Below are 12373 nucleotides of genomic sequence, written 5' to 3' on the forward strand. Positions count from 1 at the left end.
CCAGCCAGTCAGGTTTTCAAGATATCCCTAATGAATATGCATGAGAGAGATTTGCATACCGTCACTTCCATTATATGCAAATCTCTCTCATGCATATTTATTAGGGATATCTTGAAAACCTGACTGGCTGGGAGTCCCCCAGGACAGGTTTGGGAACCACTGATCTACATCAACCAACTGTAACCCATATGTATGTATAAACAACCAAATCTGTAACTCCTCTAGTACGTTCCACTCCATGTATGTTAACTTGCAAAGAAACAACAAGGCAAGCAGTCCACCAAAGAATCCAACATAAAACAAAAGAAGATTGGAAGAAAATAAGGAGATTCAAATCAGGTTAATTCAAGGTGCTCCCAAAAACCATGCCTGATGCATGTCACCAAACAAGGCTAGTCAACGCTAACAAAAAACCATGTCTTTCATACAAACAGATCACAGAAAACACCTTCACCTAGGATTGAATATGTAATCACAAACTAACCTCTCCCCCCTTTTACAAAACTGTAGTATGATTTTTAGCCACAGCCGGTGCTAAAAAAAATGCTCTACAGTTTTGTAAAAGGGAGGATAAAATAGAAATACGTAGAGAAAGGTTAAATAAAACCACCAAGAAGCTGGACTCTGCATACAATGCAACACCACAGAAACAGCGATGCATGTCCCCCTAAAGCAAAAAAATAAATAAATAAATATAAAATTTTTTTCTACCTTTGTCTTTTTTGGTTTCTGCTCTCCTCATCTTCTTGTCAATATCTTCCTTTCATTTTCTGTCCTTCTGTGCCACTTCCAGAATCTATATGCCTCCCCCTTCCATGTTTCCCTTCACTCTTATTGGTCTGGCAACCATCTTCTTCCATTCCCTCCTCCAATGGTCTGGCATCTCTCTCCTCTCTTCTTCCCTTCCCTCTCCCACACCCCCATGGTCTAGCATTTCACTCTCTCCTCTCCCTTCCCCCCACTTCCATCAGCATCAGCCCCCTTTCTTTCCCTCCAACCCAATTCCATCCAGTATCCTTCCCTTTCCCTGCACACAATTCCATCAGCATCTGCCCCCTTTCTCTCCCTCCACCACCTTTCCATACCACGCTGCCCCACCACCCTTCCATACCACCCTGCCCTCTTTCTGTTCACCACCCTTCCATGCTCCTTTCTCCCCCTCCAAACATTGCTGCCGGCTCTGCCCTCTGAGCTCCTTTGCTCGAAAGCAGCATTATAACAGCTGAGGGCAACGCCCCTCCCCCCGCAGCAAGGGCAATGGGCCCCCCTCCCGGCATCAACCACAGTGCAGCCGGATCTGTTACTGGAAAGTCCCGCGATGACTGCGTCTGCCGGTCCATCCCCCTCCAACGTCACTTCTTCCGAAGCAAGTAAGTGACGACGGAGGGGGATGGACCGGTAGAAGCAGTCATCGTGGGACCTTCCAGTAACAGATCCGGCTGCATTTCAGTTGATGCCGGGAGGGGGGGCCCATTGCCGTTGATGCCGGGAGGGGGGCCTGTTGCGTTGATGGCAAGGTGAGTCATCCTCCTTCAGTGGGCCCCCCTCACAGTTTGCTCAGTTTATTTTCAATCTAATCAACTAAAGATCTAAATATAATTAAAGATAAGTGAAAGGATTATCTGAAAATATTATCTTAGGTAGAATTTTCATAGATTCTGTGATGGGGATCTATTAGAGAAAAAACTGGAAACCCCTCCACATGAAAAATTGAGGACATGTATGCACTTGAAATGTGTATCTAAATATACAGTACATGTTTGTGTGCATGGAAGCATATATATTTACCTTTTTTGTAAAAAATAAACAAAAAAAAACAACAACTTTAGCAAAAAGTCAGCAAAGAGAGGCCAAGGAGCATCTTCACTACTACTGCTTATCATAAAGCATTTCCATAGCGCTACGAGACATATACGAGGTTTGTTTAGAAAGTTCCAGGACAGTTTGAATTGCACGCCAACAGGAAGTTTTTTAAAAACGTGTTGAGTTTTTTAAAGGCAGTGTTGAGTAGCTTGAAACCTCATGAGTACCCTCCTTTTTTCTGGTTTGTTGATATCTGCTTTTGTCTCTCAGCTATAGCAATTTTTGTGAAAGTATGTTTTCATGATCAACTATTTTTCATCATGTGCGACCTCAAAGAGCAGTGCTACAGAATGAAGTTCTGTTTTAAATTGAGTAAGACCGCTACAGAAACTTATGAAATGCGATGACAGTTCTTCCCCAGCCACCTTACTCTCCTGACTTAGCCCCTGCTGACTTCTTGTTTCATAAATCTAAATCCACAGTGAAAGGAAAGCAATTCAACACCATTGAAGACATAAAGCAAAATTTGACGCAGCAACTTTTAGCGAGTCCTGAAGATGCGTTTAATGAATGTTTCCAGAAGTAGAAACGACATTGGGAAAAGTGTATACTTAGGGAAGGGGAGTACTTTGAAAGGAACCCAGTGGAATAAATTGTAAGATTTTAAGATTGTTTAATAAATTTGTATAAAATCAGTCCTGGAACTTTTTGAACAGACCTCGTATAGCGCTGTACACAAAACATGTAAGAGAGAGTCCCTGCTTGATAAAGCTTACAGTCTTTTAAAAACAAAATAAGAGACTAGGGAGTTATTTATTGTGGGATTGATTAAAACAAACATGGGTATTTGTGAATAGGGGGTTAAGAGTTAAAAGCAGCTTGAAAAAGGTGGGCTTTTCGCCTAGATATGAATTGAGGTTGAGACAGAGTATGATGTACCAACTCAGGAAGCCTGTTCCAGATATATGGCTCAGCAAGATCAAAAAGAACAGAGTGTTTAAGCAGAATCTAGAAGAATTATGGCTTGGTATAGGTCAAATTAACTCGTATTTTGCTAAAAAAAAGACTTATCTAATAGAGAAGTAAATTAACTTTTCAGATTAGCATTGAGTATATGATAAGAAATAAATTAATTAGGCACTTCTTTGTCAGGAAATTTGATAACTCTCTTTATTGCCAATATACTATTTTTACATTATATTTCTATTTTCTCAATAGTTACAGAGGTGTAAAATTAAAATAGATTAGCTTGTTTTTATAATGTAAACTGAGAATATTCCTTTATACTATCAAGGATGTATATATTTTTCATCATTTGCTATTCTAAATAAAACATAGCAATTCTCTTGCCTTGTAAACAAAAACATTCTGAAAAACAAGTTAAAAAAATGTAATAATCATAACTATTCTTTTCATAGCAAAAGCAGATGAAGCATTAAAGGCTAAAGAGAAAAATGAAGAGGAAAATAAAAAGAAGAAAGAAGAAGGTATTGTAACACTTAAGTGCATTAAAGGAATGAGTTAGTTTTATTTTTAATACACATAGATAATACAGTAAGATTTTTAATATAAGTATTTCTGCAAAAGTGATATATTTTTCCTAATTTAAAAAAACTTGAGTGTACTTTGGAACTAAGGATTTTTAAAATTAAACTTTGGGTTTTTTTTTACATATTATATACTTTCAAGTACAGTGGTTAAGTGGTATCACATTTTTTCTGCTCAGGGTGATCGTAGCTGTGACTGGTCCATTATTCAGGGTTTTTTATTTCTATGGGGTACTCTTTTCCATCGCTTGTTAAAACTGACTCATTGTCCCCAAGTATAAATGAAAGAGCCAAGGATCTGCACACCCCAAAGGCAGACACACGAGTGTCCTTCACAGGAGAAGAAGTGTCTACAGCCAGCATTTAACAGCTCAGCCACTGCAAAATGTGGGAGACACAACTATAGAAGTTAAGCTGACCTGACAATAAAAACCACGTGATCCCCAGAATCATGAAATTAATGCATGCAACTTAGTTATACATGGTAGGCTGTATCAGGAATGACTTGCCAGTAGTGAGAACAAATCTCCTTTTTGGTCAAAGGTTGTTTGTTTGTTTGTTTTTTAATTTTAAAAATTTCTTCCCTGCCTATCTCCTAAAGGGGTTACAGTAGAAAGCATACATATTCAAAACGTACTCAAACATAGTACAGCAGACGCATCCTATCTATTCCTTCCAAATATAATAATTAAAAATAGCATCACGCTAATAAAATATTCACCCCTTATGAACTGTAAAATACATTTCTCTTCAAAGGTAATGCTTTAATAAACAGGTAAGTTTTCAACTGTTTCTTAAATGAGTTTCTCTCTATATAATCTTAAAAACCCTGGCAGTGTATTTCACAAATGTGGACCTACAATAAAGATAACTGTCGCTTGAGTTTTTTTTATAATGTATTTCACCTAATACATCAAGCGACAACCTCATTATGGATTGTGATCTCAAATTCCTAGAAGGAATATATTGTTTCAGAAACTGTTTAATGTCCATAGGTGTCTCCCCATAGATCACCTGATAGACAATTGTCAAAATTTTGTATTCAATCCAAGATTGAATTGGCAGCCAATGCAAACTGTTCAGCGCTGGAGTGATATGATCATTCCAGGCTAACCCTATGATCATACAGGCTGCTACATTCTGCACTATCTGCAGTGCTTTGCTTCGATATTTTGTGATACCCACCAACAAAGAGTTACAAAAATCAAGTTTAGAGATCACCATACATTGAACCACAGTCTGAAAATCTGATCTTGACAACTTAGATTTTACCCTTGACAGTAATCTCAGTTGGAAAAATGCATTTTTAACCATCTGCATAATTTGTTCTTGCATAGAGAGCTTAACGTCTAGATATACTCCTAACATATTTAGATTTGGTGACATCTTATACCTTTAATTCTTTTGTATTCAACAGCAATTCATCATTCAGCAATTCATCATTCAGCAATTCATCATTCCCCACAAACATAACTTCTGTCTTTTTTAAATTCATGCCTAACAAAAAAAAGTCTTCGCAGACTCCAGCTTATCCAGAACACTGCAGCCAAGCTGATTTTTGCTAAACGCAAATCTGATCACGTCTCCCCACTACTTGCCAATCTTCACTGGCTCCCAGTGCTTTCCAGAATTTACTTCAAATGCTCCTGCCTAGCTTTCAAGATCATTCACGGCATCCTTCCGCCCCTAATCCCTCTATCCTTCCTCGCCCTGACGCCTGCCACCACCAGATCAACCCACAGACATAAACTATCCTTCCCCTCTCTACACGGCGTATTCCACGCAGGCAAACTGGGAAGATCTCTCCTCTCCAAAATCACGGGCCTCTGGAACGATCTCACTGTCCCGCTGCGGAACCTGGGCTCCCTTCAACTTTTCCGAAAACAACTGAAAATCTGGCTATTCTCTAACTTATAACCTTTCTTCTCTTGCTCACATCCCCTCTGTTTATATGCTCTTGTAAATTTGTTTATATGCTCTTGTAAATTTTTCTTTTTAAGCTTTGTAAACTGTGTCGAGCTCCACTTCCGTGGAGATGATGCGGTATATAAACTTAAGGCTTAGTTTAGTTTAGTTTAGGACCATTTCATTCTCACACATCCAGCCTGTTATCCTAGTCATGCACTCTTCCAATTTCTGTAACACATACTCCATACCGTTCAAAATAGAAAAGAAGAAATAGATATCATCTGCATAAATGCGGTAATATACTACCAATTCCTGCATAACCCCCCCCTATTGATGCAACATAAATGTTGAACAATAGGGCAGATAATGCAGATCCTTGGGGCACCCCTTTCTTCATTGCCTTGATCTCAGAAGGCTGTGATCCACATTCCACAACAAATTTCCAATCCATGAGAAAAGACCTAAACCAATTTAACACCACTTCGCCCACTGTACTCTGCTGTAATCTATCTAGCGATATCAATAACTCCACTGTATCGAATGCTGCCTGTATATCAAGAGATACCAGGCAAAAGTGGTGCCTATATCAATCCCTCTTCTCCAAATATCAAGAGTCAATAGCAACAAAGTTTCCACTCCATGCCCTTTCCTGAACCCATGTTGTTTATTATCTAACCAGTTCTTTCTCTGAACAAATGATTCTAATTCCTTTAATACAATATTCTCAATGAGTTTAGAAACTATTGGAAGAATAGAAATTGGTCTGTAACTGTTCATATTCTCCCTATCCACCAGGACTCAAACAAAAATGTGTATATTATGTGGCCAAACCTGAGCATGGTGAAGCATTGTGCACGTGGATTGTACAAGATTGAGATAAAGAAACACCTCATTGTAGCTTAATACTTAAGCACAAGTAGAACAATTTGGACATTTGATTGGACATGAATTTTCTTCTGGAAGAGGGTATATATAAAATATGTTCAAGAAATGCCATGAAATGTCCCAAGTGTTGATTTCTGGGGAAAGCCAATTAAGGGACAAAAAGCTGCCTCCAGCATATCCCCGGGGAGTTTAAAGTCTGTCTTTGAAAATGGAAGTTATACTGAAGAGCAAGTGTATAACTTGTGATGAAATAGCCTTTTTTATGAAACTCTTCCCAGATAAAACTTGAGCATTTAAACACAAGCCTTATAAAACAGCTGTCTATAAGAAGAGTAAGAATGCATTACTCTGCTTTTGTGCACAAATAAAGCTGGTGGTCACAAGGTACCTCTGCTAATGGTTGAATGATTTGAAAATCCATGATGCTTCAGTCACTCAAATAAATTAAAATGTATAAAGGCAGTAAAAATGCATGGATGACCAGTGCCTTGTTTGATGAATGGTTGCACCAGTCATTTGTTCCATCTGTTCCAAAGCATTTGCGTTCAAAGAAGCTTAAGGAAAAAGTGTTCCTATTGCTCAGTAATTGTCCCACATGATCTCCAGTGGAGTCTTTGATCTCTAGAGATGAGAAAATTCAAGTTCTTTACCTTTCCTTGAACACCACATCCAAAATTCAACCCCTAAACCTAGGCATAATCAATAACTTCAAACTCAATTACAGATTGGAGGTTATTCTTGCCTTACTTTCATCAGAAAATCATAACATTTCTGAAAAAGTTGAATCTGAAAGAAACTATTACCGCCTTTTACTAAACCGCACTAGCGGTTTTTAGCGCTGGGAACTGCGCTGAATGCCCCGTGCTGCTCCCAACGCTCATAGGAAATCTTTGAGCATCAGAAGCAGCGTGCAGCATTCAGCACGGCTACTGGTGCTAAAAACTGCTATCGTGGTTTAGTAAAAAGGGGGCCTATATCATTAAAAAGAAGGGCTGTACATCTTTATAATTTTTAATTGCGCAATTAATCGCATAAAGCACCTCATATTTCTTCCTGTATACTACAATATACAGTATACATAGCATAAATTCTCAAAACTAACACATTTCAATTTGGTTGTCCCATAGAGAGGTGGTATATAAAATCCCATTACCACCCCCCACCCCCACCCCCCCAATTTATCTTACCTTTGTTGTCTGGTGATTTTTATCTTTCTAATCATCTCGTTCCACTCTGGTTCTGCTTCCCAGTTTTCTATTTATTCGATCTTTTTCTTTTTTTTCTCCTCTTTACTTCTTGCCTTATATCCATCTTTCACGATCAACTTTTATTTCATTTTTCTTTCTCCTATTCAAATCTGTCTAGTTTTGGCCTCTTCTAGTTTCTGCCTCTTCTTTTCAGGGTCACCAACATTTCCCTCCCCTTCCTTTCCGTTCCCTTACATCAGTGTATTGCAAACTGTGTGCCGCAGCACAGTAGTATGCCTCCTGAGATTTCAGGTGTGCTGCAGCACACTGGGGGGACGAGGAGAGGCGCCGGCACTGACTGCCTACAGGACATGCCTCTCGCAGCCATCTTCCCTGCTGGCATCCACCACTGGCTTCTCAGGGCCTATCTGGAGGGCGTTCATGCATACACAGACGTTGACGTAATGATGTCACACGAGTGCATGACATCCTCACTGAGACATCCGTGCACTTACGGATGCAATGAGCTGCGGCCACTACGTTTAGTGTGCTGCGGCTCGAGAAAGTTTACGGGACACTGCCTTACATGGATACCTTCTTTTCCCTCCCTTCCCTCTCCCCACCACTCCATTCTCACCATTTCAAAAGAATATAAGGATAGCCTTACTAGATCAGACTGGTCCATCTCCCCCCTGTGGTTGGGCATCTCTCTCTCTTCCACCCCCCCCCTGCCTGTGGTCAGACATTTCTCTTTCTTTCTCCTTTCTCCCTCTCCCTCCTGGTCAGGTATTTCTCTCTCTCTCTCTTCCCCACCATGGTTTGGTTGGGTCTCTCCTCCTTCCCTCCTTCTAACTTTTCATAGCTTTCTGGCAGTGCTAGTGATTAAAACAGAGCACTACCGGCAGGCTAGCTGGCTCCAGTCTCTCATGGTTTCTTCAGTCCCTGATACACCGGAACAGCTGATGTAACTTCCTGTTCTGGTGTAGCAAGGATTGAAGAGATCGCAAGAGATTGGAGTCGGTTAGTCTGTCAGCAGTGCTCTACTTTAATTGATAATACTGCCAGCAGACTATGAAAGGTTAAAGGGAAGGATATGATGGCCAGCAGCTGCAAGTGGAGGCGAGTGATGGGTGGCAGCAAAGCCGCTCTTCTGGGAAGGCAGCAGCAGCAGCAAGGGTGGCTCTCCTGGGAGTGGGCAGTGGCAGCAGGGCAGCTCTCCAAGGAGAGCAGTGGTGGCAAAGCAGAGGCAGCGGCAGATGAGGGTAACAGCGGCAATGGCAGAGGCAGCTTTTAATATGGCTCTAAGCCAGCGTTCGTCTGATGTCAGTTGAAGAATTCCATGACTAGGAAGGAAGATACTAAAATATTATCACCCTAAGTGGCCAAAATACACACTGTACTAAACTGTATAATATATAATATATATATTATATAGTTTAGGAAGGAAGATAGGCAGGCCTGACCATCGTTAATCCTGTTAAATTTTTTTAACATTGTTAAACAACTAACACATTATTTTATTGCAAAGACATAGGATTCTGTATTGAAGCTGTTAGTCGTGAACTTTGCAGAAGGATGTCACTCATATCTTTCAACTCCTTCCCTTCACTGGTGGAGAATAGCTCCCTCTTTAGTTTTTCCTTGTGCAAGCAAACTGAGAAAGTGTGTTCTGGTCTGCTTTGCTTCTTTTTATTATTTTCAGGTATTTTTGTCTGTCTGTTTTTTGGGGTTTTTTTTTGCATTGCTTTGGTGCCTGGAGGTCCACTTTTTGGGGTTACTCCATCAGAGAAAGGATGCATGTCCAAGAGGGTGGGCTGCTGCTCACAGGCCAATCTCTTGGAGTACCTGTGGAGCCAGCCTACTTTGTGATACATCAAAAGCTCAGAGTCCATTACCCTGGGAACTTGCTCCCTGCTGATTTATCAGAGACTTGAGTGCAGGCTGTAGGGCCCCTGTGTTAACAACCCAACACAAGAATGAAGTGGTCACAATGGACTGATCATCTCCAGCATCAAAACTGAGATGTGTGAGGCCCCAGTCCCTCCCAGCTGCTGAATACCAAGTGCAAAGGATAACCAGACCTTAATTTCCTCACCTTTGTTGCTCCCCCAGTACAAAGTGAAGAGCTGGCTAATCCCTGATTTCCATTTCCCTGATTACTGTCCTTGACACTCAAAAACCTATGATACTCTAGTTTGCCACTCTCTTTTGCTCCACATATGTAGGAAAGGATGGCATCTGCCTGAGGAAGAAAAGGGGATCAGTGTATTGTAACTGCCACAATTTTGGAAGGTGGTGCCAGGGCTGGAGGCAGTGATAGCATTTTATACTTTTTCCACCTTCATAATTTCTTACAAGACTTAAGAAGAGGTAGGCAAGGAGATATCAAAACGACAAGCAGTCAAAGAGAAGGTGAAGGGTCCTAATTAGGAGACAGCTGCAATAGTGAACCCAGAAGGAGAGGATTCCTTGTTTCCAATTGGGGAGTACACAACAACATTGTGGGGGAGAAGGGATTGAGGAGGTGACTAAAAGAGGATAGGAAGACTGGAATGGAGAGAGGAGGGAGACGTTTGCACCTGGATGGGTAAGTATAGGGATAAAGGACTGTACCAGCTTTTGCATTGGGTGTTATCCTAAAAAGGAGTTTGTGGGGATCTCCAGAAGAAAAAGACAAGCAGACAGTATATTCTCACCTGTGAGTGACGTCATCCAAGGAACTTGGTATAGACAGTGCTAAAGTGTACTGTCACTTTTAAAAAATTTTTACGTCTCGAGATTGCCTGTACTGCGCATGTGCTGGTGCTTTCCCGCCCAATATCAGCTCACGGGACCATCAGTTCTTAGTCTTCCACAGAGCTAAGAAGCTGTGTTTTTTGTTTGTTTGTTTGTTTTTTAGTTCTTCCAAAGCACCAAAACTTCCCATTTTCTGTCTTCCCACTTTATTTTTCTTCATATTTTACCTCTTTGATATAATTTCTGGTTATTTTCTTTGAAAATTTTTCTTTTTTCAAAGAACTATGTTTGGTCCTCAGGCCACTTTGGGCCCTCTCTCACACCGAGTGCATCAAGCGTTTTTCAACTTCGGTATTACTCGACTCTCCCAGACCATTGAGTCCTATCTCATGCCTGTGGTCTTCCCCTCCATATCAAGGCCTTCTAGTGGCTTTAAGCAGTGCAACAGGGCTATTTCACTCACTGACCCACATAATTGGTGTATTCAGTGTCTGGGCCTGATCACTGTGTGGACAGTTGTCTGCACTGCTCCAAACTTCAAAAACAGTCACTGAAGGCTAGGCAGCTTCAGTTTGAAAAGTTAATCTAGACAACATCGGGAGCATCGGGAATGTCCGCATGCCTAAGAGTCGCAGATATGGATATCAATCTTCAGGACAGATTAGCAAACATTCCCTGCTTGGCAGATGAGCTGTTTGTTGACTCTGTTGAAAGTGCCACACAAAAGCTCACTGATCATGAGAAACATTGGGATGCTTTGGTCAAATCCAAGCCTAAGTCTTCAATTTCTAAATATTTAAAGTCTTCTTCATATCAAAGGCGTTTTTCTTCAAAACCAGCTGCTCTTCCTAGACTGCTACAGAAAAAGCAAAAACAGCAGCATCGTCAGAAATCTTAATCAGCAGCTCCTCAAAAGTCTGCTCAGTCTTTTTGGTGGGCTTCTAGAGAGTATAGCCATTGTTCTTCTTTCTCAGCCTCTTCCTCAACCAATCGGAGGTTGGCTCCAACTGTATTATCCCCATTGGGAACTGATAACCACAGACCTCTGGGTTCTAAAAGTCATTCAAGATGGATATTCTCTTTACTTCGTCAATATGCCTCCAGATTATCCTCCAAGAGAGAGCCTTCTTTCAACCCTCAGCAGACATCCCTCCTTCTTCTCAATGCTATAGAAAAAGTTTTACCTGTGCAGAGAAACCAGGGGTTTTACTCCCGGTATTTTCTCATTCTAAAGAAGAAGGGAGATCTATGTCCAATTTTAGACCTCAGGGGCCTGAACAAGTTTCTAGTGAAGGAAAAGTTTCGGATGTTGTGCTTGGCAACTTTATATCCCCTCTTAGATCACAACGACTGGCTATGCTCTCAAAGAGACTTATACTCGCATTTTAGTGAATCCGACCTCCAGGAAATTTGTCAGATTTCAGGTAGCACAGCACCATTATCAATAGAAGGCCCTGCCCTTTGGACTTGCATCCTCTCCCAGAGTATTCACCAAGTGCCTGGTTGTAGTGGCAGGGGCATTGCGGGCTTAGGGTCTCCAGGTGTTCCCCTATCTGGACAATTGACTGATCGAAGATCCAACCTCGCAAGGAGTAATTGCAGCGACTCGCTTAACAATTCTCTTTCTTCAGCAGTTGGATTTCGAAATCAATTTTTCAAAATCTCAACTTCAGCCCTCTCAGACTCTCCAATTTATCAGAGCTCTGCCAGACACCATTCATCTCAGAGGGTTTCTCCCTCAGCAAAGGCTAGAAAATTTGATTCATCTTTGCACTCAGACTTCTCATCTTCCATCACTCTCGGCCAGGCAAATGATGGTACTACTGGGTCACATGGCTTCCATGGTGCATGTTACTCCATTTGCGAGACTTCATCTCAGGCTGCCTCAATGGACTCTCGCATCTCAGTGGTCTCAAGCTATCGACCCACTGTCTCAACACATTATGGTTACTCCACTTCAACAATCTCTGCAGTGGTGGATGAACTCTTCCAATCTTTCCAGAGGGTTGTTGTTCCACACACCTCCACAGCAGCTGTTATCCAGAGACAGCGGGCAGATATTCTCACAACCCACCTACCTAGTTGGCTTCTTAGCTTTTTTACTGAACTGAATGTCCTTCGAGCCAACATCGGGTGGGAAGGCACTGGCGCATGCGCGGTCTCGAGTCTTAAACATTTTTTAAAGTGACAAAGCACTTTAACACTGTCTGTACCAGGCTCCGTGGATGATATCACCCACATGTGAGAATATCTGCCTGCTGTCCCTGGATTACACCTGTTACAGATAAGTGCTTTACAAGGGTGTGG

The 12373-nt window shown here is 41.4% G+C and overlaps 1 protein-coding gene across 3 annotated transcripts in view; it reads left to right on the top strand.

The window, feature by feature from the left end:
• Positions 1 to 12373, top strand: part of RSRC1 (arginine and serine rich coiled-coil 1) — a 254807-nt gene that overhangs the window by 199745 nt on the left and 42689 nt on the right. For 2 of the 3 annotated variants that reach the window (XM_033959337.1, XM_033959338.1), the window contains exon 7: positions 3222 to 3290. The exons of the other annotated variant lie outside the window; for it this stretch is intronic. In XM_033959337.1, the coding sequence (XP_033815228.1) occupies positions 3222 to 3290 (69 nt within the window). The remainder of the gene's footprint in view (positions 1 to 3221; positions 3291 to 12373) is intronic. 3 annotated transcript variants of the gene reach the window in all.

This window comes from Geotrypetes seraphini, chromosome 9, assembly GCF_902459505.1.
Source record: "Geotrypetes seraphini chromosome 9, aGeoSer1.1, whole genome shotgun sequence".
NCBI lineage: Eukaryota > Metazoa > Chordata > Amphibia > Gymnophiona > Dermophiidae > Geotrypetes > Geotrypetes seraphini.